Genomic DNA, 25,888 nt, shown 5'->3' with positions numbered 1-25,888 from the left:
TCTGGGCTGTGTCTGGAAAGGCAGTGGTCACTTCCTGCCATCCCAGTTTCTTCTGTCAGAGCAGGAAAGGCACGTCCCCTGGAGAGTCAGGAAGGAGCAGGGCCTTGGTCATCTTGCCATCTGCCTGCTCTCCCTTTCCTCTCTTGCCGTGGGGAGGGATGAGGGCCGCGTGTGGCCCTTCACTGCTGGGAGCCAGCTGTCAGGAGGCCACAGGGTCCTGGGAACCTGCAGATCATCCTACAGGGCTCTGCCACTCTAGTTAAATGGTGTGGAGCTGCCGGCTTCCTTTGCTGGTTTCCAGGAGGGACAGATGCAGGCAGATGAGGGTGTGGTCCTGTCTTATTCCAAATGCTTTGGCCAGCCTCGGTGGCTGGGTCCTTTCTCCCAGCCCTGGACAGCAACTACTTTGGTGGTAACACTGGGAGAAGAACCCATGGAAGAGGAGAAAATGTAAGGATGGAATCTGCTCAGAAGCACACTTGCTTATCCTTCTGGGGAAATGTGGCAGGAAAGGGTGGGACTCTCAGTGCCTACTGATTGGTGAGGAAAGACAGTGCTTCAAGGATTCTGCCTCCTGATTGGTGAGGCAGAGCATTGCCTGAAGGGCCCTGCTTTGTGATTGGTGAGAACATACAATGCCTGAAAGATCTGCTCTCTGATTGGTGAGAAGAAGAATGTGACCTGAAAGGTCTTGCCATTTCATTGGCGAGGGAAGTCATCTGTTGAAAGTTCCAGCTCTTTCCCCTCAGCTCTTTTTTTCCTGGTGTCACCCCCTTAGGGGATGTGGGAACTTTGAATCCACAGTTCCCCCACCAAAGAAAGACCCTGAGATCTTGGTGGGAACCAGCTGTAGGAGTTCAGATGCCGGCAGGGGGATGTGTACCCTCGAGATCTTCAGACAGGTGTCTCTCCATCACCCCGCCCCCGAGGAGTCCACTGTCTTGTCTTCCCAGGGCCGGATGGTTTAAGGAAATGGTTCCCTTAGTGGAAGCATTTGGTCCCAGCATGGTTTGCTCTCAGGGGCTTCCAAAATCATGGAGATGTGGAGTCACCCCCAGCCCTGGCCCCATTGTAGCTCTCGGGTGAAGGCTGTACTTCTTTGCTCTGTTTCAGATGCATTTCATGGGGAAATGGGACAAACCAGCAGCGCCTCTTGACTCAAGTTGGCCGTTGACCTGAGGGTGCTTGGGAATGGCTATTGGGGCCCCTTTACCCCCACCCCCGACCCGACTTCCCAGGGTCTGGGAGGAGCCCCGGGCAGGGGCTGAGGCCACCCATACACTGCTGGTGATTGGCTGACTCCCGACCTTGTTCAGTTGAGAGCAGGGTGGACCCAGACAAGGACAGCTTGGAGCAAGGGTATTCCATCCCAAACGTCATTATGCCGTTCCCCCATTTGGGAAGTTTCATAGCAACAAATTTGCTGGGTACTCTCTCCCCTCCCCTAGCTTACCAGACTGGGGCTGGCAGGGCCGGTGCACACAAAGGGCTGTAATCAACATGCCCAGGGAGCAGGCGGCTGCACTCTCCGCTATTCAGCGCGATTTCACAGCACTGGGAAGGCCTCATTATGGCGTGGGCTGTTGTCCTATACAAAGTCAGACGAGATGAATTTCTCCCCTTTCTCTGCGGAAGGGTGTGTGAATGATACTCGTTCTGGAATCTGTCAAAAGATAGGCGGTTTTGTTTACCATTTGTCTTCTTTATGGACTTGGGCCCCTTTCTCTTTAGAGCCGGCAAAGAAGACGTTACCATTTAACCATTTCAGCCATGCCTCCCTTTAAACGATATTAATTTATCATCTCCCCAAACCATCTGTGATGGATAAAGACATTCCAGGAGTCTCCCGTGAACCGAATTGTGATGAGAATGAAGAAATGACCCACCGCATCTAGCGCCCCCGCTCAGAGCGGCCTGCTTCCTTCCCTTGTTGACCTGCCCCCTTCAAGTCCACGGTCACCATGGCTGATCGCATGCTGCTGAGAAGGTGCCCGAGTCCTCGGAAGATGCGGGTGGCAGTGGGCAGAAGCCTGAGATGGTCCACACCAGCTTTGCCAGGGCTTGCTGGCCGCTCCCATCCACCCGTTTCTTCCAGCAGCTCTGCCAAAGGTTGGGGAGGAATCGATCATTTTGGGCCACGCCCTGGCCTCCCCAGCCACTCTGATGTGTAGCCAAGGCTGAGAACCAGGGCGGTGGGAGAAAAAGAAATGAGTACAGTGACCTGCTCTTGTGCTGAGAAAGGGGATATTCACAGGTGACCTAGGATTTATCCTTTAGAGGGGAGAGCCTTATGTTATAATGGCTCTCTTGATGAAAACTGGGCAGAGGGGGGGGTGTGTGTTTAAAATTGTGAAAATTTAAATCTTGCTGGTACAGCTGGGAGCTTAGTTATACAGTCTGATGCTCCAGTGTCCAGATGAAGGCTGGGATTGGACAGTCATGACTGCTTCATAGTGTGTGTGTGTGTATACATGTGTGTATGTGTCGATCTGGTGGTCTGAGGATTTAGTCACTGCACAGCTAGGAGCCTGGGACCTCCACCCCTTCCTGACTCTAAGCTAGTGTCCATGCAGTGGACAAAAGCCTAAAAACCTCAGAGATGTCCTTTCGATGTGTGGGCTCCTCGTCACATTTCCTTTTCCTAGCATCATCTTGGGAGGTACAGGGAAAAGGTTTGGTCATCTTGGCAGGAAGGTTCTCAGTGGCTGGAGCGGCTCCCAGCTTACAGGGCAGGGACCACAAAGCCAGCACCCACAGCGAGAGAGGCAGTCAGAGGAGAGGAAATCCTCATGGAAGGGCTCAGCTCCAGCTGTGGCCTGTGTTGGTGCAGCCTTCCTTGTTCCCTGGGCACGTGGGGGTCAGGATCCTGATCTCCAGATTTGCTCCAGGCTCAAAGCCCGGAGAGCATCACGCAAGTCATGGGACCTCCCTGGACCTCGGTCTCCTCATCTATGAAATCATATTCAGATTTACGGTCTCTGAGCCCCATACAGCTTTGACATTCCACATAACACATCCTCTTTTTTTAAAAAAAAAAATCATAAAAAACATTTATGGGTCCCTGATGCAATAGGACAATGTCTTGTGTAAGTGAAGTTTGTGACCCGGGAACTTGGAAAAGCTGGCAGAGCCAGGAAATCGGGTGGAGGTGGTTTTCTCCTAAGGTCTCTACAAATGAAGAGAGTCTCCCATCTTGTGACTTGGCCCTTGCGGTGCCCTGCTCTGAAGTGGGGTCTCATTCCCCTGGGCCTACTTGGCCAGTTTCTTCACCTCCCTGGGTGTCAGTCTCCTTGTCTCTGAAGCTTGCTCTCATCCTGATTTTACATGAACTCTCCTAGAGGAAGCCCGGGGTCCCCGGTCCGAACAGAAAAGCCTCCTGATGTTTGCAGGCCCCCAGTTAACAGGGGCATTTTACTTGGGAAATACCTTCTGCTACTGGAAGAGCAGCAGGTTACCCCAGCCACAGGCTAGGGATGAAGAGCTTTTAAAAGCATGGAACTTGGAGTTATTGAGACCAGGGTTCAGATTCCACCTCAAGGCAAGGTATTTAGTCTTCGGTGCCTCAGTTTTCCCATCTGAAAATGGGGATAATAATAGTCCCTCCTCCCTCCTAGGGTTATGGTGTCGATTAAATGAGATGATGCAGAGGAGGTCCCCAGCACATGGCGTGCACGCCATACTGGTGAGCTGTTATGATTATTAGTACAAGAGGAGAAAAAGAGAGTAACCAGAGCCCCTGCCATTGCCAGTGTGCACACCAAGTGGATGGAGACCATTCCTTTGGCTCCCTGTGGCCTTAGTTCTTTCGGTGAGTGTGGTGCACAGGACAGCCGGCCCCTCTCCCCTGAGAGTCTCAGCCCTGGGACACGTGCACTTGAAGACCGATTCCCACCAGACTGGGCAGGGCCCCAGGCATTTGCCCGAACGCCGTTGCACACCCTTGATAAAGGATTTACACGCTTTGGGAGCAAAACTGACAAACGACTGGAACGGCAGAGATGGGTGTCCGGCAGCCAGCAGGCGGAGGCCCTGAGCGGAGAAGGTGGGGAGGGGCTGTGTGCATCCGGACGCAGTTCTGAAGGTGCTGCTAAGAAAGACCTGCAGCATCTGAGGGGCTCCCGATGGGTCTGGGGCTGAAAGGTGGATGCGAGGCCCGAACTGGTCCTCACTGTTGGCCATCAGGTGCTCCAGCACCTCCCCGACTGCGTTGTCCAGCCCCTGCCCGCCTACCTGAGCCTGTGCATGCAGACCACACACACACACACACACACACACACACACACACACACACACACACACACACACACACACACACACACACACACACACACACACACACACACACACACGGAACGGCCTGTAGGACCTGTGCCTTTCGCCTCAGCTGTAGATCAGGTGCAGGAGGACTGTAGTTAGCTAGATCACGGAGGGTCGTAATCCAGTTTGGGATGATGGGGCTCCCCCTTTCCACTTCCTGCCGTCTGCACCTTGATCTGAAAGAGAGGTCGTGCAGCTTGAAACGTTTCTTCTTTTGTGCCTCGTTAGCAACTGCTGGGAGAAAGAAAAGCAGAGCCTCGGAGGAGGCGGACCCAGACAGCTGAGATGAAGCTTGTGGATTAATCTGTGGATTTAAATTATCCTCGCCCCCTCATTAGCACGGAGAATTTAGGAGTGGGGAGTGACCTCGGTTGTGAGGGGAAGGTCTTTGCTTTGCGCCCCTCCTACTTTCCTCCAGAGTCACAGGGTCCGTGAAACGGCCTCTTCCCCACGGCGAGGGCAGCACATCGGCTCTGAGCGTGTGCGTTGATTCAGCCCATGTTCATGGATCGCCTGCTCCACGTGGAACTGGGGGTACGGTGGTGACCAGGACAGACGCGTACCCCTGGAGCTTGTGTTCTGGAGGGAGGTTGATGATAGAGAAGAAAAAGTAAGCAGAGGATGATTACAGACTGTGGTGAGGTACGTGGAGGAAATAAGTAAGGTGGAAGGAGAGAGTGTAACTGGCGGCAGGGGAGGGGAGGGGGCATCCCGGGAGGACCTCTGGGGATGGGATGGACTTTGAGATGAGACCTGGGGTGTGAGGAACAAACAGCCAGGGGGGCACTGAGGGAGGAGCAGTACCATTGCCTGGAAGCAGGTGAGGGCTCTCTGTCAGAAGGGAGGCGACGAGGGCAGAGAGGAGGGGGCCCGTTCCAAGAGCAGTGGGTGCCACCGGAGGGCTGAGGATCAAGTGACTGGAGTGATGCGTCTGGCTTACCTTGTAAGAAGCTCCTGCTGTGAGACATGCCGCAGATGGGAGAAAACATTTGTGCATCGCATATCCGACCAAGGACTTGAATGCAGGCTGTGTAGAGGACTCTCAGAACTCCACGATAAGGCAGCCAACCACTGAGCTAGAAAGGGGCAGAATACTTGCACAGCTACTTAGCAAAGATCCAGGGATGGCAAATGAATACCCAGACCATCATTTGTCTGCATTAGGGAAATGCAGATTAAAACCACAGCGAGATGCCACTACCCGCCCGTTAGAATGTTGAAAATAAAAAGTCCTGACAGTCCCAGGCACTGGCGCGCGTGTGTAGCAACCGGAACTCTCGCACACGGCTGGGGAATTCAGAATGGCACAGCTGCTGCGGAAAACATTTGTCAGCGTCTTCCAAAGTTAAGCACAGACCTGCCGTGATACTCAGCAATGCCTCCCCTAGGTATTTATCCCAGACAAACGAAATCTGTGTTCACACCAAAACCTGCACATGGATGTTGATAACCGCGTTATTCGCAACTGCCCAAAACTGGAAACAACCCAACTGTGCTTCAGTGCGTGAATGGACAGCCAGCGGTGCACCCGTGCCGTGAAATCCGACTCGGCGATGCAAGTGAACGTGCTGCTGACTGACACAGCAACATGGACGCATCTCAAATTCATTGGGTGTAAAGGAGGCCAAGCTCAAAAGATTACCTACTGTGTGACCTCACCGAACATACGGTACCGCCATATACTTTACATAGGGTACATCCCAGAGTAAGACGGTCTGAAAAGCTGTAGGGACCGAGAATAGATCCTGGGCCGCCAGGAATAGGGACGGGGGCCTCACTGCAAAGGAGGAGCACAGGGGATGCATGGGAGACTTGGGCCGTTCTGTGTCCTGAGTGTGGTAGTGGCTACAGGACCCTGTGCATGTGATAAAGCCCGTAGGACTGGACACCACAGAAAGCGAACTTGACCGTGTGTGAATGAAAGGGTGATGATGACGGCGATGACAAGCTGCTTCCATAGGGCTCTGTGATGCTGACTTTGGACCTCCTGGTCCCCTGTCTCCCGTTCCTCATGGCTCTGAGCTCACAAAGGGACCAGTCCCCCTGGGGTCAGCATTCACTCCTCCTCCCTGCCCCACCCCCAGCCCTCCTCTCTGAGCCCCACCCACTGTCTGCACCTTACCCGAGGCCCTTCCCTTCGGGAGTCCCCAGCCATCTCGGCCAGCCTCCACGTTGCTCTTCTTGGGGTCCATCCTCCTTACCCTGCTGGGGAGCGGAGAACACCCCTTAGTGCCTGACATGTGTCCTTCCCCCAAGCGCCACCTCTGGGGGGGGGGGGTCCCACCAGGCTTCCCCAAAGAGGCCCAGCACACGTGCAAGAGACATGGGAAGCCTTTGTATCTGAACTTGATTTTCTCTGAAGATTCTGGCCCTTTCTGTCTTCATGCACAAACCCTCACCGGCACAGAGCACGCTGCTCTCCCTTCCCCTCCCCCCACCTCTCCCCCCCAACCCCGCCTCCCCCCACAGCAGCAGGAGCTCAGCCTGGTCCACGTAACAGGGCCCCGCCCGCCCCCGCTTTCTTTGTGGATGGTGTCCAGGTACACAGACAAGTGTCACTCCAAGCAGAGAAGGGTGTTTCACCCTAACCCAGTGCCACGGGCAGAGGAGGACCTCGGGCCTATAGGCTGCAGACCTTGGAGTCCCAGGGACCCCCTGACCGTCTCTAACGATGCTCACTGACGGCAGTGTCCCCAATTCAGGGCCGGGCGGTTTCTCTCCCTGACGCGCTCCTCTGCAGCCCCGAGGCCTTGTGGGTACTGGAAGGGGCGTTTCCGTCAGACCCTGGCTGGGAAGGGCTGCATCCAGCACCTGGCGTTCGACACTTTCTTCTTAAAGGAGGGAATGGCAGGCTCCCCGCATGCACGGGGCGGGCGAGGACGAGGCCGCCCATGGGCAGGGCCCCTGGAGAAGCTCACCGTGCAGCCTCGCTCCTCTGACCCTGTGCCAGCCTCCCGCTCAGCCCGGGCACCCAGCACGCTCCCCGCCTGAGGCCCGCGTGGGCCGCCCTTTTGCAGATGGCCCTCAGGTGGATGGGTCAGTGAGGAACTGTTGTGGGATCTGAGCTGGGAGGGACCCTAGCCGTCACGGAGGTCCTGATGTCTGCTCCGCCGGCCTGCTGGGATGTCAGGGGCCCTCAGAGACGCGGCCTACCTGGAGAAAGCTTCCATCCCCCAGCAGAGGCAGCGACTTCCACAGGGGAGCCGAGGCGTGAGAGGGCCCCCAGGCTGGTTGGTCGAGTGGCGGGACAGTCTGCCTTCTCCTGAGGCCCGGGACGCGCCTGGGCAGAGCCCCTCGGGAAGAAGACGCTTTCCTGAGGCTGCACACAAGCTGTGAGCGTGCTCAGGGGCCCAGAGCAATGTCCCACAGGCCTGGAGCTCAAACAGCAGACATTGATTTCTCACTGCTCTGGAGGCTGGAAGCACAAGACCAAGGTGGCCGCAGGGCTGTTTCCTCCTGAGGCCTCTCCTTGGCTTGAAGACGGCCGTCTTCTCCCTGTGTCCTCGTGTGGCCTTCCCTCTGGGTGTGTCTGTGTTCTCATCTCCTCTTCTTACGCGGACACCAGTCATGCTGGATTGAGGCCCACTCCAGTGACTGAATGTTACCTTAATCCCCCCTTTAAAGAGCCTGTTTGCGAGTACAGTCACATCCTGAGGGACTGGGGTTAGGACTCCAGCATTTGAATTCTGGGGGGGACGTCATTCAGCTCATAACACGAGTTCACAAGTGGCTGGAGGTCTGGGCGGTGGCCGTGAAGACCTCTGAGGTTCGGTTCGGTGCTGTGGTGGTTTTCTCTTCCCCTCCTGTCTGGAGCTGCTCCAGAGGGTCTGGGTGCCAGGCCCACTCCCCTCTCCTCCACACGCATGTGTCCTGGGATCACTGCCATTTGAGGGCCCCTGGAGCCAGGTCCTCAGGAAAAGCAGGTAGATGTCCTGATAGGAACCCAGGATGGGTTTCCAGAGCCAGGGCTTGAGCTGCAGTGGAGAGGGGCCAGCCCCAGGCATGCCTCTCCTCCTTATGGGAGCTGTGGGCCTTCAGGGATCCAGGACAGAGTGTCAGAGAGAGCAGGAAAGGCATCTGCTCGGGACCAGCAACCAGGGATCAGAGCTGAGAGGGACCCTGGCCATCACGGGGGTCCTGATAACTGCTCCACCGGCCTGCCTTCCAGGTCAGCTTTGCAGGGGCTCTCGGCAACCCTGGTACACTTCTCATAGCTGACGACCCGAATCTCAGAGATTCTGCTGCTCAGAGTGCAGCAGGTCATGGTGTCGGGTGGGGTGGCCCATGGGTGTGGAGGCAGGGCCTGGTGTGTGCCCGGCAGCAAGAGCACTTTCCTAGACTCCTGGGCCAGGACACTGCAATGGACTGTGGCAGTCGGGGTGACGGGCCCAGGGGACAGGCCACTGCCCTGGATCTTAGCCTGTTGAGCTGGAAGCAACTTTAGTGCAAGTTATAGACCTCCTGCCTTAGAGGTGAGTCACCCGAGGCTCAGAAAGAGTGAGGTGCTAGCTCAGGGTCACACAGCGTTACTGGCAGGGCAGGGTCAGACCTGGGTCTCTTGACACTCATCTGAAACCATCTGTGTGTCCTGAGCTGTCCGTTTCTGGCCGATGACCCAGAGCAAGGACAGTCTGTCTCCTCTGCGCCAGGAGGCCCTCCAGCCCACGTGTTCGTGAGAAACCTAATCCGGCCACCTTGTCAGGGGCCTGGGCTTCCGCTGGGTCTCACCTTCCTCTTCATGGAAAAACCCTCCAGTAGATTGTTTCCCAGGACCAGGTGCTGCCTGCTGCGTGCACACGGGTGACCTGCCGGGGAAGGGCCTGACCTCCTCCGTAAAGGAGTTGCTGACTTCCCAGGAAACGGGAGTCACCAAATGGGCTTCTTGTGGCAAAAGACATTCGGACCCAGACCTCGTTCTCGGAAGAATCAGAGAGGCTCTCACTTTGTCCCCTTAACCAGACCCCTGCCAAGGAAGAGACTTCCACTTGCCTCACACCTGCATCCTCCCAGCTCAGCTTGTCCCCGTCCGCTCCCCTGCCCACTGTGGCGCTGTGTGTGCGTGCGTGTGTGCGTGAGAGCCTGTGGGAATCTACGTGTGTTTGTGTGTCTGGGTGTGTTTGGGGGTTGTAGGGATATGGCAGGATCCCTTTGCCTTTCTCTCCCTAAGGACCAGGGCTGGGGCCTCCTATGTGGGCAGCTCAGGCCCCCTTCCTGTGACACCGCTAGCTGGATTCCCTGGTCCAAGGCTGTAGAGGATCCTCTGTGGGCTGTTGTCATCCATCAGTTCTCCTCACACCTTGAAGCTCACCCTTCTTTGCACAGAGGGTATAAGTTAGGCTTTCCTTATTCATGGGCTTTTGGGAAAAGTCTTTACTTTGGGGCCGTTTCGCTTGGAATTGAGAATGAGTGCAGTGCAAGTCTCTGTGTTGGGACTGCATTCGGCTGCCCGTAAGGGATGTCACCTGGCCTGGGTTTTAACAGGGAAGTGTGTTGTGTGTTTCTCCTTGCAGAACAAGAAGCGCAGAGGGGCAGCCTAGAGGGTGAGGGCCCTCGGTGACGTGCTCAGAGGTCAGGTGCTTCCTGTCTCCCGGTCCGTGGCCGCCTCTGTAGGGTCTTGCTGATTTCACAGGCTGGTGTGAGGGTCAGAAGCATTACATATGGGAGAGTGGATGTGCTCAGGTGTTCCCAGGCGTCCGGGTGGCAGGCCAGTGCTGCAGGAGCGCTCCACCCCTGGGGATGGGCCCACCGCCCTGGAGGTGACCTGAGTAGCCTCCTGAGGCCCCCCACCCTGTGGGACCCCACTGGCTTCTCTTCCTGGAACAGTGGTTTTCGAGGAAGCACAGTCAGCCTGCTGCCTCTGTGAGACCAAGGGCCAGTCAGTCAGCGTCTTTGCGGAATCCTGGGAGAAAGATGTGGAAACCACACAGCGCAGTGCCCAGAGGATGGCCCTAAGGATGCGCCTGCTCCATGAAGCAGACGCCCTGCCTTGCCATCACCCGGGTGGCCCCCAGCCCTGCTGACCTCAGCTGGTGCCCGGCAGCCCACCAGCCTGGGGGGTTAAGGGGTCACCAGCTTCGAAGGGCCTCGGGTGAGGGCGATGCACGCTGCTCCCCCCAGATTCTGCTCCGGGCTGGCTCCTGCCTCGGTAAAGACGACCTGGGCCTGCGGGTGACTTGGCTCTGACCCTCCAGGGACCAAGCAACCTTTGGTGATCTCCTCCCAGCCAAGTCCAAGGCCCAGAAGTTACTGGCACGCAGCTGTGCTCTGTCAGCACGGAGGGGAGGACGTTTTGGCCCGGGTTTTAGGATTACCAACAGGCTTGCGAGCCCGGCCAAGCGAGGTCAGCTGGCAGGAGCCTCGGGACTCCACATCTGCCTGGTGCCCACAGCCGCGGCAGGGGCTTGGGAAGCCAGGGTCCTGTGCTGTGGCCCTCTGCTGTCGCCAGGCCAGCTCAGAGACGCTGTCCGTGCCCCGTCACCCTTCCCATCCCAGGGATGGATCGAAGGTCAGAGGTCGTCTCCCACCATCCGCTCCTCACGTTATCATTCACAACATGCATCAGGACTGAGTGAAAAAAGGGAAGAAGAAGAAGAAAAAACCAATAGGAAATGAACTTGAATTTAGCGTAGATTTTAGGCAAGTTTCTAACAGAAGGATTTGCTGCTGTCTACGAGGGCAGGATTGGGACAGTTCCACGTCCTCCCCCAGGCCTGTGGTCCCTGCCGTCCTCTCACCTGACACGGAGCACCCGGCGGCCAGGACCCCCCCGCTCCCAGAGTTTCCAGAAGCTCTCACGTGTCTAGACACAACTTTGACAAACAATTCCTCACATTCCTCTCCTTTCTGCCCCCTCCCCACTCCTCCTTTCTCTCACTAACTCCTCCTCAGCCCCTCCTGGGCCCGAGGCCGGCTGGGAGAGGCCACATCCTCACGCACGGCCTCCTGTCCTCACGCTGGGCAGTGCAGCTGGGGAGGTGCTAGTTTAGCTCTTTGGGGAGCTCTGCTCTCACTTCTTCCCTAGCATATTTTTTTCCCATTGGGAATAGAAACAGCAACTCTGGCAGCAAGTGAAGTTGCTGCAGGATGCCCTCCTGCAGACGACTCTCCACCCTCCCCAGGCTTCCCTGGGGAGAGGGAGTGGGGAGGGCAAGGGGGGCCCCAGGGATCCGGGGAGAACTTTGGCCTCCTTCATCCTGCCCGCGCTGAGTCCACCGCCTAGGTCCAGGGCGGCAGGTGACCTGTGTCTGCAGGTCCCACAGTTCTTGCCCGAGTATCGTGGAGTTGGTGGCAGTCTTACTCCACTAGCCGACACAGCAAGACACCATAGACCGGTGACTTCGACAACAGGTATTTCTCACAGTTTTGGAGGCGGAGAGTCCAAGATCGATGTGCCTGCGGATTTAGTGTCTGACGATAGTTGCTTCCTGGTTTGCAGACCACTGCCTTCTTGCTGTGTAGAGAAATATCTTTTCTCCTTTCTCTTCTCGTAAGGGTGCTAATCCCATCATGACCTCATCTAAACCTAATTACCGGGGACTTCCCTGGTGGCGCAGTGGTTAAGAATCTGCCTGCCGATGCAGGGGACACGGGTTCAAGCCCTGGTCCAGGAAGATCCCACATGCCGCGGAGCAACTAAGCCCGTGCGCCACAGCTGCTGAGCCTGCACTCTAGACCCCGCGAGCCACTGAGCCCGCATTCCACAACTACTGAAGCCCGCATACCTAGAGCCCGTGCTCCGCAACAAGAGAAACCACCACTGCAGTGAGAAGCCCGCGCACGAAGAGTAGCCCCTGCTCAATGCAACTAGAGAAGGCCCGCACGCAGCGATGAAGACCCAAAGCGACCAAAAATAAATAAATACTTTTTTAAATAAAATAAATAAATAAACCTAATTACCTCCCAAGGGAAGGGCCCACCTCCTAATGCCATCACATTGAGAGTTAGGGCTTCAGCATATGAATCTGCAGTGGGGACACAGTCATTCAGTCCATAATGGGGGGATGTTCCCTCAAACTCCTCTGGCCATTTCGTCACTGGGATTGGGTCCTTGGAACACAGGGAGGGAGCCTCAGGGCGCAGTGTGATAGGGTGGGCAATCCCAGCTCTTCAGCCCGGTCCAAATTAGGAGGAGGGGTGTGGGGTACAGCAGCGGCTGGCCTAAGAATCAGGGCCTCGCGGCACCTCCCAGCTTGGCCATTCCTTTGCTGCAAGGTCCTGGGGGTTCCTTCACCTTCGAGTCTTCGCATTAAATCGGGGTCTTTCCATGATCGCTGTGACTCTTCCTAGCGCTACAGTTGACGGGCTTTGTGGTCCAGAAGCGTGTGTCTCAGACTCCGCCTGGCTGCCAGTCAGGGTGGATGGACAGAGCAGAGTGGAGGCCGCAGCCTGCGGGGGAGGTCACACCCCCTCGGTGACTCCCCTGACCTGGCAAACCCCGGGGCTCCATCACGTCCCACACTCTGTCCCTCCCACCCAGAGGGTCAGGAGCTGGCTGGGGCAGAGGAGTGACGGGGCACAAAGCAGCCTGTGAGGGGCAGGCGTACCCCCAGTTCTGACTCCTGCACTCACGCTCAGCCCGTGGGCTGTGTACATCTTCCTCCCGGGGCTTCGGAAGGGCTCCCCCACTTCACCCTTGCCCCCCAGATGGTCCTTTCAAGTTGGCCCCTTCTGATTCTCATTCCCCTGTTTCCAGGTAGGCAGGTGGTCAGGCATCGGACCTTCTGGAATGTGTGCCGGCTTGGCTACCCCAGCCCTGCTCTTCCCCTGGGATGGGGTCCGGGGCGCCACTGGGTGGGGAGGACCCTGGGGGGAGGGTGTGCTCTGTCCACTCCCCACCCCCACCCCCGCCTCTGACCCCCCTGTCGTGTGTTCTCCACAGCCTGCGATTGCCACCCTGTGGGCGCCGCTGGCAAAACCTGCAACCAGACCACGGGCCAGTGCCCCTGCAAGGATGGTGTGACCGGCATCACCTGCAACCGCTGTGCCAAGGGCTACCAACAGAGCCGCTCCCCCATCGCCCCCTGCATAAGTATGCCAGGGCGCCCTCCTCCTGCAGGCTGGGGTCGGGTGCGGGCTCGGGGCTGGGGGGCCCTTCCCGGACACGGGTCACCCGCATCCAGTGGGGGTAGTGCTCCCTGAGGTAGCCCTCTGCGCTCGGGGAGCCCGTGTGAGACCCCCAAGGCTGCGGGGGTCTCCGCAGAGCCAGCCCATTTGTGGCTCTCTGTTCTGAAAAGACAGTCTCCTGGTCCCAGGGTGTGGGGTGAGGGGGGGGAGCAAGCCCCTCTCCTCAGCCCAGGTCCTGTTCCCATGTTCCACCTTGACCCTGGGCCTGGGCCTGGGCCTGGGCCTGGGCCTGGGTTGGGGGGCCTGGGTCAGGGGCTGCCACTGCTGCTGCGGGAATTCCAGGATCCCCAGCCCCTGGCAGATTCAGAACTGAAAGGACGGACTCCACAAGGCCTCTGAGAGAAGGCGGCACGGCTCCCATGAGCCCTTCGGAAGGGTGGCAGCCCTCCATGAGGGTCCTAGAGGCCCTGGCAGGCCAGCTGTCGGCCCCTTAGTTGCTGGAACTTGAGGCGGGGCGTGAGCAAGACGGGGGGGTCGCTCAGGGGCCTTGGCTCGGAAGAGTTTTAACATCTTACAACGGGTAGGATTGCGCAGGTGTCATGAGCTGGATTCGCCCTGGATGGAAGTCAGGCCTGGCTGGGTGCTGGCCCCCGGCCTCAGCCTCGTTGATTCCGTGTGCAGGCCTGACCCGCACCCGGAAAGGAGGGGGAGGAACGCGTGAATCCTAGCCTCCTAGGCAGACACCGAGGATAAGGCTTTTTTTCTGGAGCAGGGGTTAGCACGCTCTGCTCGGGGATTTGGCCCACTGCCTGTTTTTATGTGGCTCGATGGGGTTTTGGGTTTCTTGTTAACCTTTTTAAAATGATTGAAACAGAAATGAAAAGATGACTAGTTTATGACATGCGAAAATGATATGAAAGGAAAAGTTCGGTGTCCATAAATAAAGTTTTATGGGACCAGCCATGCCCACTTGTGCCCGTGCTACCTGTGGCTGCTTTGGGGGTTCTAACGGCAGAATTGAGTAGTTGCAACAGAGACCCTACGACCTGCAGGGCCTGAAATCTTTGCGAGCTGGCCCTTGGCAGGAGAAGTTGGCCGACCCCTGCTTGTGGTTTTCCAGCGTCCTGTAGCTCTGGGTGGGCACTGGCTTCACAGGTCAGTACAAGGGGCTTGGAACAGACAACCCGAGGCAGAAGCAGGAGGGTGGGGACCCCTCAGCCCGGCACCTGCTTGGGGTCCTTGGAGTGACCCCCTAGATCTTGCAGGGAATGTTCTCACACCGGGCAGGAGCCTTAAACCCCCAGCACCTCAGCTGCCCGACTCGGGTGCGGCCTCACGTCCAGGACACGACGAGCCCTGTGGGTTCCAGCAGCTTTTCTGACCAGTTTCTACATCAGGAGATGTTTCCTTGTTGGCAGGGGTCCAGTAACAGCGGATAACGTAAATTCAAGCCACGGGAAATTGAGCTTGTATCCATCCAGGGCAGAGAAGGTTGAAATGAGTTTTCACGACATTTAATTGTCAGGGTCTCACAGCTTGCAAGAGTCTTTCTTTTCCGTCCATCCAAAAAGCTGCACGGTGAACATTTTTAGAAAGCTGGGAGGAAATTAGCACCACCATCTGGGCTTACGAAAACATGAAGGGAGCAAGTGAGGTCTCCCTTTTAAAGGGAGTCAGGAGCTGTTGGGTTTCCCAGAAATGGCTGAAACCAACATTTCAAATCCCCAGGGGGAAAGGCCTTGACATGGAGCTGATGTTTCAGAATTAGGAACAGAAACCTTGGGAGACTGGAACTGTCCCTTTCCAACATGCTCTGTACCGTCTCCCTTCCTCTCGCAAAGGGCGGGCTGACGCTGGGGAGAGCGTTCCCACCAAGGACCTGAGGACCCGGGTCTCCATCTGCCGGCATCAGGCTACAGGTGCCCAGACAGTGCCTCGGACACTTGTGTCTGGTTCGCAACAGCTCTGGGAGCCCCGGGGCCCTCTGCTCACGTCCCAGAGCCAGGCCGAAGGAGCTGGGCTTGGGCAGCCAGGGTGCCTCCATGGCCACTGGCCCCAGCCCCATTCCTGGACTTGTAAGATTAGGCTGGGCTGTCTGGATTTCTCTCTGGAATGTTCCTGCTGGGCCAGGTAGCTCAGGAAGGCTCAGAGAGGGCCTACTAGGAGGCCCGGCTTCTTAATGAGCTGCTGTGACGGGGCACCTGTGGCTTGTCGCTGATAAAATCACCCGAGAGCAAGATTTGACTCCGAATCGAGGGCTGGGTCTTCTGCCTGTTCCTTCTGAAGGTGCAGAGGCTGGCTTCTGTGGGTGACCCTCACGTTTGCCCCCAGGCCCGGGTGTTCCATCTCGACCCCCCCAAGCCTCAGATCGCAGCTGATCTAGAGTCTGGGGGTCCGAGGGAGGTCTTACCCCTAATAGTCAGATGGTGGCCAGAATCAGTGGGATTCGTGGAGGCCTCTGTGACCCCCTGTTCACATGGTCACTCAGCAGGGGAGGTGAGCCCCTGTCCCTCAGGGACTTTCGGCTCGTGGTTTGGCCTTGTCTAGAAAGGAAGCCAGAGACGTGAAGCCTGGGTCTTCCCGGAGTCTGGCTGAAGTTCCTCACCTTTTCTGAGCACCGGGCGGGAGCTTGTAGAGGAGCTAGTTGCCCTTCTAGGTAGGAGAGGAATGGTCACGAAAAAGCACATGCTTCTGTCAGGCCCTACGGTCTTCTGTACTGTCAGTCTTTTCTGCCCACCGAGAAAATGCCTTAGCTTGTGAGATGCGAGATGTGAGCCCGGGGGAACTTGGGCCAGGGGTGCAGGCCCCTCTCTGCACATGGAAGACACCTCCCAGCCCCTCACATGCTACCCCTGCCATGGACCCCCTTCCCCACCAATGAGTCAAGGTCAGACCGGGCCACGCAGCCCCATCGTGATGAGCAGGGGGCCCTGGGGACCCCTCTCTCTGCCCCAGGGGCCGAGGTGAGTCAACAACACGCAGACAGCAGAGGGGTCAGGGTCCTGCCTTCCCCTCGCTCCTGTCCCTGCCAGGTGGAGGGATGGCTTCCAGAAGAGAACACGTAGGGTGCCCGGGCCCTCACGCCGGCTTTCCCTTCCTCCCTGACCATCCTCTGCTGGGGCGAGGAGTGGGGCTGGGAGGGAGGGCCCAGGAAGGTTGGGAGGAGTCTGCACTGTGCTCGTTCTTCTCTAACATGTTCTTATTGTTTCCCCTTCCTCCCATCCTGAACCCCACAAAGAGATCCCCGTGGCACCACCGACCACTGCAGCCAGCAGCGTGGAGGAGCCCGAAGGTAGGCTTCCCCCTTTGCTGCCTTCCTGCTTTTGCCGTGGGGTGGGGTGGGGCGTGGGGAAGGGGGTTAGAGGGGCCAGACTCCTCTGAACCAGCATCGGGGTGCTGGTTGGTGTGGGTGGTGCCCCTGGGCTGGACTGAGGATGGTGAAGCCACAGGGCATTTTTCTGCGATGTCCCTTCCAAGAATGGTGCCTAAGGCTAGCCTGTCTCCCAAGCCTGGGACCCTCAAAGCCACATTCCTCTTGCTCAGCCAGCGAGGCTAAGAAGCTGCCTTCCAGTCCAGGGCCACCTGAGCTGGGGGTGACTCCTTTCGGGGTTGCAGAGGAGGAAGGAGATGGGTGGTGGGGATGAAAAAGGCATTCTAGAGCATGGGGGTCCGCAAACAGAATTGGGGGAAGGGCATGAATCGGGACAGGAAGAGACTCACCCCCTCACTGTCCCTTCCTTCTAACTGAAATCAAGAGTTTCCTGGAAAAAAAAAAAAAAAGAAGACTTTCCTGGTGGTCCAGTGGTTAGGAGTCCGCACTTCCACTGCAGGGGGTGTGGGTTCGATCCCTGGTTGAGGAACTAAGACCCTGCCTGCTGTGTGGTGCGACCTAAAAAAAAAAAAAAAAAAAGAGTTTCCTTTATTGCAAAGATGGGCCACAAACCATAGCCAGGCCAGCAACATCAGTGATTTGGCCACCAGCAGAAATCCCAGCCGTTTTCACATCACGTTAGAGTTGGTGCAGCTATCATGGAATAATATTACGCTCACTAAATTGCTTCAGAGTGATGGAAGTTACCAGACCTGCTGCTAGGTCCTGACTTACAATCATTAATAAAGAAACACATACATTACGTAACTGTACCCTAAATCTGGGGTTTTGGAAAGATTTGGGTTAAGTGTATTTCAGTATTGATTAGTTTCCTTTGTAGTCCTATGGATTTTATTTCTGCATTTAAAAACATTACTGTGAGAAAGTAAAAATGTCACTGTGACGTCCGTGGACGTCACCAGTCCTTGGTACAAGAAGGGTCACCCAGTCCTGGCTCTGGGTACAGAGAGGGCTCGGAGCCTGGCTGGAGGGGGCACCAGGAGAGCAGGCCATGCTGTACCCAGCGCCCTGGGCCTGCGGTCACATGGGGCTTTTGTGTACTGGTACTTGGAGTGGGAATGGGGGGCAGGAATGGTGACAGTGGGGCCCTACAGGGACATCAGTGTCCGCTCTGGGAACCCCTTTGCTCCTCCCCAGATCCACCTGTTGGGGAGGTCTGTGCACCCATGTGGTCACCTGAATACTTTAGTTTTTAAATTTTTATTTTTGGCTACGTGGCACAGCCTGCAGGATCTTAGTTCCCTGACCAGGGATCGAACCTGTGCCCCCTGCAGTGGAAGTGCAGAGTCTTAAGCCACTGGACCGCCAGGGAAGTCCCCACCTGAATACATTAGAATAGACTGGATTTTTTTTGAATATTGGCCATGCGCTGGGAACTTGAGAGAAAACGGATTCAGAACTTGGATGTGCACCATCACCAAACGGCCCTCAAAGAGGAAAGGACAGAAAATTTCAGGGAGTGCTGGAGGCTACACTGGGGAAAACCAAAGATACTTTGGTCTTGGGTTGTTGGGCAGTCTTCTGTCACCTTTGGTTGAGCCCCGGGGGACACTTACAGGAGAAATAGTGCTGGGAAGGGGATGAAGGAAGCAGCATGACGGGTGCCTGGGAGGCAGGATGAGGAAGCTCTTTGGTAAAAACACAATAAAAGGAACAGCCCAGTTCAGCTCTCGGGTAGAGCAGTTTTGAAGCGAGAAGACACTTCCAGTTAATGTAGTCGCGATTCTTGCTTCCTTGCTGTGACATGAGTCCCATCAGAACTCACCGGGGCTGAGAACACAGCTCATGCAAGGACAAGGCATATCTTCACCCTCTCTCTCTCTCTCACCTCCCATCTTTCTGGTCCTTGCAACCTTGTCTTTATGTTTCTTGCAGTGGTTTTGGCTTTTTCATTCCACCTTAGAAATGGGCAAATGGAAACAACAGTAGAGGAGAAGCAAAAAAACAACTCATGAGATTTCTGTACACAAGAAGCTGGTATAAAACATGCAACGACCTCCGCTCAACCAGACAAAAGATTCCTGGGCAACTAACAAACACGTGTAGCATTTTTCTTTGAAAAGTGTTTATCAACTCTCAGTTAACTTTTCTGACTCCTTTTGATTTGACCACTGTTTATTTCCTTTCTTCTTTCTGGACGTTTAAAAACATGGTTTAAATGGATGCAAACAGTAAATGAACACCCTTTGACAAAGTGCCTTCTCCACAGAGGGGCTAAGTGAGCAGGTGTGGTGCTTGCTGGGATGCTGGGTCCTCGGCCGGACCCTTTGTGACCTTCTCTGGGTCTCCGAATGGTCAGGATCTGTGCTTTTTCTGGAGAACTCGGGCCAGGTCTAGACTACGGGCGCTGGGACTCTGGGGCCTGCCACCGCAAAGAGGCCCTGCTCTCCTCATCTCAGCAGGAGGGACGTTGTGGGCAGGAGGCCAGGGGGCCCCCTGGGAAGCGGGGCCTGGGAGCTCAGTACTTCCAAGCCTGTCGATTCTTGCAGTGTTTGAATAGGGAAGGCCTCCGTGCTGGGCTGCCTGAGAAAAGCTTGTTTACTTTTGCCTGCGGAACAGAGGAGAATTAATAAGGCAAGAATTTGTCCTGAAAGCTGACGGGCATAACCTCACCCTGAACCCATCCCCTTGAAGGGCCAGCTCACTCCGGGAATGCTGTCCACCTGCTCGCTAAGCTGGCTGGTACCCCGTCTCGGGGCAGGGAGGCGAGGAACCCTGGGGCCAGGAGGGAGATGGGGCAAACCGACTCTAAACCTATCTACTTGTGGTTGTAGAGGCCTCCACCGCCTGCCTTCCCTTGCCCTGCACCAACTCCGAGGTAGCTGTCGGAGTTTGGTTTGTGGGGACCCCTTGGTATAGCAGCAGTACCGTCTTGGAGCCGGGAGATCTGGGGTTGGTTCTCCCCTGGCTGTGAGGCCTTGGACAGAGCAAAGACTTCTCTCTTCTGCTTCCTTGAAAGACGACGGGGTGGGACCAACGGTCCAGGGCCCTCCCCGCCCTGCCTCTCCTGGGAGGATTGAACTTCTGCTAATAAGCTTTCTCCTTCCTCGTAAATGCCTGCTTGCACCCCTCCCCCCTCTGCTGACCAGCTTCTTCCGCGGGCCTTGCGGGTCCTCGTGAGCAGAGGCACGCAGTAAACAGTTAACACCTGGCTGGGGCGGGGCCTGATGTATAGCATTTGCTGCTTTCCCTGGTGTAAAGGGCTCCCACGTGAGAGCCCACGTGAGCCTCCCCTGGAGACGCGTGAGGGAGGAAGGGCCGCCTCTGGGCGGGGCCAGAAAGACTTTGACTTCCGCTGGCCTCCTGGGCTGGAAGGGGTACGGCTGTAGTCCGAGTGGAAGCTGGACCCGGGATGCAGGTAAGAGAGCGAACAACCGGCCCCTCTCCTCCGCCCCCACCTACCTGGGTCTGGGGACCACCCTCTGGCCTAGTTGCACTCACTCCCTTTGGGGCCCCGAGTGGTGCCCTTTGCCAGCTGTTCCAGTGGTCCAGCGGGGGGTGGGGGTGGCTTCTGAGGCCCCCCGGCAGCCGTTCGGGGGAGCCTGGCGGCTGAACCTACGGGAGCTGCCCCGCCCCAGGTGCTCCCAGGTGTGGGGTGGGAGTGGGCTGAGAGATGTCACCTCTGGTGGCCTCGCAGCACCTCTATTTGTTTCATGGAAGACTTGGGTTTTTATAGACCTGCCGCTGGATAAGCTTGGAGTGTTCTCGTTTTAGGCTTTGGTTTTCCAGGGTAGGGGGTAGGTTGGGTGAGTAGAGGAAACGAGCTGATAAGAGTTGAACGCAGTACTGGCCGAGTGTTCGGGCTGTGGGGGGGGGGAAGGGCAGTGAACTAGGAGTTCTGCTTCATCTTGTTTCCTCCCCTGTGAACCGGGGTCATGATAACCCTGTTGTGTACGGTTGTTGTGGGGATTAAATGAGATGCTCTGGGTAAAGCCTTTGGTTCAGTGGCGGGCTTATCCTAAGTGCTCAGTAAAAAAGCAATGGAGGGGGCTTCCCTGGTGGCGCAGTGGTTAAGCAGCCGCCTGCCAGTGCAGGGGACGTGGGTTTGAGCCCTAGCTGGGGAAGATCCCACATGCCGCAGAGCAACTAAGCCCGTGCACCGCAACTACTGAGCCTGCGCTCTAGAGCCCGCGAGCCACAGCTACTGAAGCCCGTGTGCCTAGAGCCCGTGCTCCGCAACAAGAGAAGCCACTGCAGTGAGAAGCCTGTGCACCACAACAAAGAGTAGCCCCTGCTCGCTGCAACTAGAGAAAAGCCTGCACACAGCAATGAATACTCAATGCAGCCAAAAAGAAATAAAAAATATTTTTTTAAAGCAATGGAACGCCATGGAAAATACAAACACTGCAGTGTATGGAAGGGTTGAGCTGAGCTGAAGTCTCGTAGCTCCTCACCAGGGATGTGGGTTTGCATGAGGACAGGTGTAGACAGTCAGCCAAGAGGGAGGGCTTGTGAGAAGAACTTGATTGGGAACAGGTGGGGCTGCCCAAGGCAGAAGGTGGCCTCACAGACTGTAAGACCCTGTTAAAGACTGGAAATCAGTTAAAGGGCTTGACTTCACAATAGCCAAAAGGTGGAAACGGCCCAATGTCTACCTTTGGGACAGAATGGATGGTGGCAGGATGGATAAACTCCATGCGGTATATCCAGACAATGGAATATCAGGCAGCCATAAAAAGGAATAAGTACTGACACATGCTATAACTTGGATGAACCTTGAAAATATTATGCTAAGTGAAAGAAGGCAGACACAAAAGGCCACACAGCGTATGATTCCATTTATATGAAATGCCCAGAATAAGCAAATCCAGAGACAGAAGATTAGTGGTTGCCCAGGACCGGGAGGCGGGAGGGATGGGGAGTGACTGTCTGATGGGTACATGCTTTCCTTTTGGGGTGACAGAAAATTCTGAAACTAGAGAGTGGTGATGGGTAACATTGCGAATATACTTGATGCCACTGAATTGTACATTTAAAAATCGTAAATTTTATGTGTTTTACTACAATTTTTTTTTTTTTTTTTGCGGTACACGGGCGTCTCACTGTTGTGGCCTCTCCCGCTGCGGAGCACAGGCTCCAGACGCGCAGGCTCAGCGGCCATGGCTCACGGGCCCAGCCGCTCCGTGGCATGTGGGATCTTCCCAGACCGGGGCACAAACCCGTGTCCCCTGCATCGGCAGGCGGACTTTCAACCACTGCGACACCAGGGAAGTCCCTTACTACAGTTTTTTAAAAGTTGAGTTTTTGAGGTCAGAGTGCAAGGGTGCAGGGAATCTGGTTGATTTGGGGTGGACTGGGTGGAGAGCAGGAGCCCTGGGGACAGGGCGCTGGGGCTCGGGCAGCCGTGGGGGACATGCTTGCCTTCCTGATCTCTTGCTCCCTGGGAGACTTTTGAGGCTGGGGGGCCATTTAGTACCTCTCCACTTCGTCTCCAAGCAGAAATAGTTCAGCCAACATGGGGGAATGGCGGACGCCCTCTGTTGCCTTCCAGACGTATGGCAGTGGCCGTGTTACCTAGTGTTACGTTGAAAAGGTCTGACCTCACAGCCTGCATGCTTTTAGAGTCATCTGAGGAGGGTGTGGTTCCCTGGGCCCCAGGTAAGGGAGCCATTAGTACTCCTGGTATAGGAGAAAGGGACCTGTGCGTCCATTGGGGGGGAGCTAGGATCACCGACCGTAACACTTGTAAGCATCTCGTGCCACTTGTAGGAAGGAGGTCTGTTAATTGACTGAGTGCTGATTGGTTTTCAAAAGATGGTGTGACACAGGATGTAGGGCTGTCCGGGATCAGCTGTATGAGGAAATGGCTGTCAGATAAGTATTATCCCAGGAAGTGTTTGGACCAGACCTATGAGTAAAGATAGATCGATTCTGGCTACATGAAGGAGGAGACGACATTTATATAATGTTTGCTATGTGCTCAGCGCTCTTCCTGATTCTTAGCCATTTAATCATTTCTTCCACCCAGATGAGCTAGATACTGCTGTTACCCCATTTTACATAGGAGAAACTGAGGCACAGAGAGGTCAGTGAGCTGGGATTCCAGCCAAGGTCTCCTGGCCTCAGAGTCCATGAGTGACATTAACCTCCCCATCATCATTCTGCCTCTCAGTAGTCATGCTGGTTGGTCAATTTAGAGTACTTTAAAAATATATAAATATATATATATTATATACACACACTTAAGTGTATACACACACACACCTGACTGTGTGGTAACATCCTACCAAGAGAGAAGACAAACTTGTGTGTCCGCAGGGGACCTGAAACCAAGGTAGAGATGGAGGTACAGCCAGTTAAAAGCCACTGTCTTCCACAGGTGCCCGTTAAAGTGGCCCTTGGGAAGGAGGGTGGTTGGCTAGGGGCGCTGGCGTGGCTGAGGCCTCAGGGTCTGGGCTTGGGAGAACCAGTTAGCAGTGACCCGTCCCTTTGGTCCCAAGGCAGCCGAGGGAGACGGGCACACGGATCAGCTGATACCTGAAAACAGGTGGCGGGTAGAGGTGGGAGGGCCTCTGTGCGTTCCTCAGAGCCTGTGTCATAACACGTGCCTGTAGAGAATCAGCTGAAAACTGTTAAAACTGGTGAGAGAATTCTGCAGGGAGACCATTACAGAATTAAATACAAAGGTCAGTAACTTTTCCTGTGTATCAGCAGTTACAGCACCATGTCATAGCAAGTGAAAAGCATAGAATGGGATATCTGGCCTGTAGTTAAGTGTTCAATGAGCGTCAGTTTTTTAATGATAATGGAAACAAACTCCCAATTAGAACAGCAACAAAAAAAACTACACAGAAATAAATGTAGCAATAAAAGTACAGACGGTATTTTTTTTAAAGGGTAAAACTTTCCCAAGGGACACTAAAGATCTTCCCATGTTCCGGGAGGGCAAGATTCAGAATTGTAAAATGTCAATTCTCCCTGAAATCTGTAAGTTTAGCATAATTCTACTCAAAAAATCTCAATTGGGTAGGATGTGATTTTTAATAGCCAAGAATGTTTTTAAAAAAGAAGAGTGATGAAGGGTGACTTGCCCTAACAGATTTTTTAAATATTGTAAACAGGATATTTACGTTAGTGTGATCCTGGCATAGGAATAGAGAAATCACGAAAGCTGAGTAGAAAGTCCAGAAATACACTCAAATATAAACATAAGAGCTTGTGTATGATAAAGTTGTGATCGTAAATCAGTGAGAAAAGGGATGAGTCAATCGGTAAACGGTGCTGGGAAAATGGCTATTTATTTTAAAATAATAATAAATTTCTACTTCATGCTGTGAAGTCATAAATCCCAATGTATGAAATGTATCTTTAAAATGAATTCTTGGGACTTCCCTGGTGGTCCAGTGGTTAAGACTCCGCGCTTCTGATGCACGGGGCATGGGTTCAATATCTGGTTGGGGAGCTAAGATCCCACATGCTGTGGGGCGTGGCCAAAAAATAATAATAATAATTAAAAAAAATAAATTCTTAAAAGTTCTAGAATAAAGCATGTCAGTATCAGTGTAATCTTGGGGTGAAGAAGGCTTTCTAGATAGGATACAAAAGCAAGAAATCATAAAGGGAAAGATTTTAACTAGATAAAAACAGAAAACGTCTATACTTCAAAAATCTCTATAAGCAACATAAGGCAAACTAAAAGCTGAAAAATATAAATTTTTAACATGGATGACCAGAGATTAATATCCTCAATAAATAACTTTTACAATTCACTGAAAAAGAGATCCTAATACAAAACTGAGCTGAAAAAATGAACTAGAAATTCAGAGAATTTGTACAAATGGCAATCAAGCATCTGAAGTATTACACTTACTAGTAATAAAGCAATAGTATCAACAAGAATACCACTTTAAAAACCTCATTAAATCGCCACTATTTAGAAAACAAAAAGTAATTCCCAGTGTTGAAAGGGTTAGGGAAACAGGCATCCACCTGCTCTGGTGATGGGAGGGCAACGTGGTGCCAAGTTCATGAAGGGTGATCTAGCATCACGTATCAAAATGTATCTTTAGCCTCATCCTTTCACTTCTAGGAATTTAGCCTAAGGGAATAGTGATGTGTCGCAGGACTTTGCTCGAGGTAGCTTATTGCAGCATTGTTCATAATAACAAAAGAGGGAAACGACCAAATGTCTTTCAGTAGCGTTTTAGTGACTCACGTATGGGATATCCCTATAATAACGTTGTAGGAGAATTTTTGAGTATGAAATGAAAAGATACAGTATATGTCCGAAGCAGATTATACATCTAATTACACACGGAGGGTCAACTTTGGTGAAAAGCCTGGCTTACAGAGCATTTCAAAGAAACTCTTTCATTGTGCCCATATATTCCGGTAGTTCTCAGCCTGGGGCTGCTTTGCCCCGATGGGACATTTGGACATTACTGGAGATACTTCTGGTTGTCACAACTAGGGGGAGGGTGCTACTGGCATCTAGTGGGTTGAGGCCAGGGACGCTGTTAAGCATCCTGCATCGCACAGGGCAGCCCCCATGGCAATGAATTATCCAGCCCCAAATGCTAATAGTAGTGCCGAGGTTGAGAAACCCTGGTGTATATTACAGGATGACATCCATGTGCTCTGTCCAAAAGTATTAAGGCAGGATGCTACTGCTGCCTTGGACCCGCTCGTTTATTAGTTATGCATCGTATTGAAGTAGTTGCCGCTGAGGGCTTAGAGAGTGAAGTTTTCTGGAGTCAGCTGACGTCTCCTGCCTGATCACAGGAAATGCTGTGCTCACATGTAGCCAAGTGTTTGCCTGGTCCTTTCTCTATGGTGAATTTTAGCCCAGCCTAATACGACGTTTATCCAAAATTCTGAGCTTTACTATATATTACTATATTTCCAATTAGTGTGGTTTAATTGTGTATTAAAATTACTATATTTTCAATTAGTGTGGTTTAATTGTGTATTAAAATTTTTATCATGAAAAATCTCGGAGCAGTGGTGAGAATAGAGTGGTTAGACCTCCACATTCGTATCACTTCGATTTAACATCGTGTCCCATTTACTTCAACAATTTTTGTTTTTGCTGAAATATCTTCCAGGAAAAGCTTAGACGTTATGACATTTCACCCCTAAATATTTCAGAATTCCTCTTCTGAAAAAGAAGAACATTTC

General features: G+C 54.2%; 1 protein-coding gene across 3 annotated transcripts in view; it reads left to right on the top strand.

Moving 5' to 3' along the window:
* The window catches only part of NTN1 (netrin 1), a 187,046-nt gene that overhangs the window by 121,846 nt on the left and 39,312 nt on the right, over positions 1-25,888 (top strand). For 2 of the 3 annotated variants that reach the window (XM_073797460.1, XM_033847022.2), the window contains exons 4-5: positions 13,196-13,345; positions 16,619-16,672. In XM_073797460.1, coding sequence (XP_073653561.1) covers positions 13,196-13,345; positions 16,619-16,672 — 204 coding nt within the window. The remainder of the gene's footprint in view (positions 1-13,195; positions 13,346-16,618; positions 16,673-25,888) is intronic. The other variant, XM_033847023.2, reaches the window with a different exon arrangement.

This window comes from Tursiops truncatus, chromosome 20 (assembly GCF_011762595.2).
Source record: "Tursiops truncatus isolate mTurTru1 chromosome 20, mTurTru1.mat.Y, whole genome shotgun sequence".
NCBI classification, from domain to species: Eukaryota; Metazoa; Chordata; class Mammalia; order Artiodactyla; family Delphinidae; genus Tursiops; species Tursiops truncatus.
Note: the sequence above shows the minus strand (reverse complement) of the source record. Positions and strands in the feature narration are given on the sequence as shown.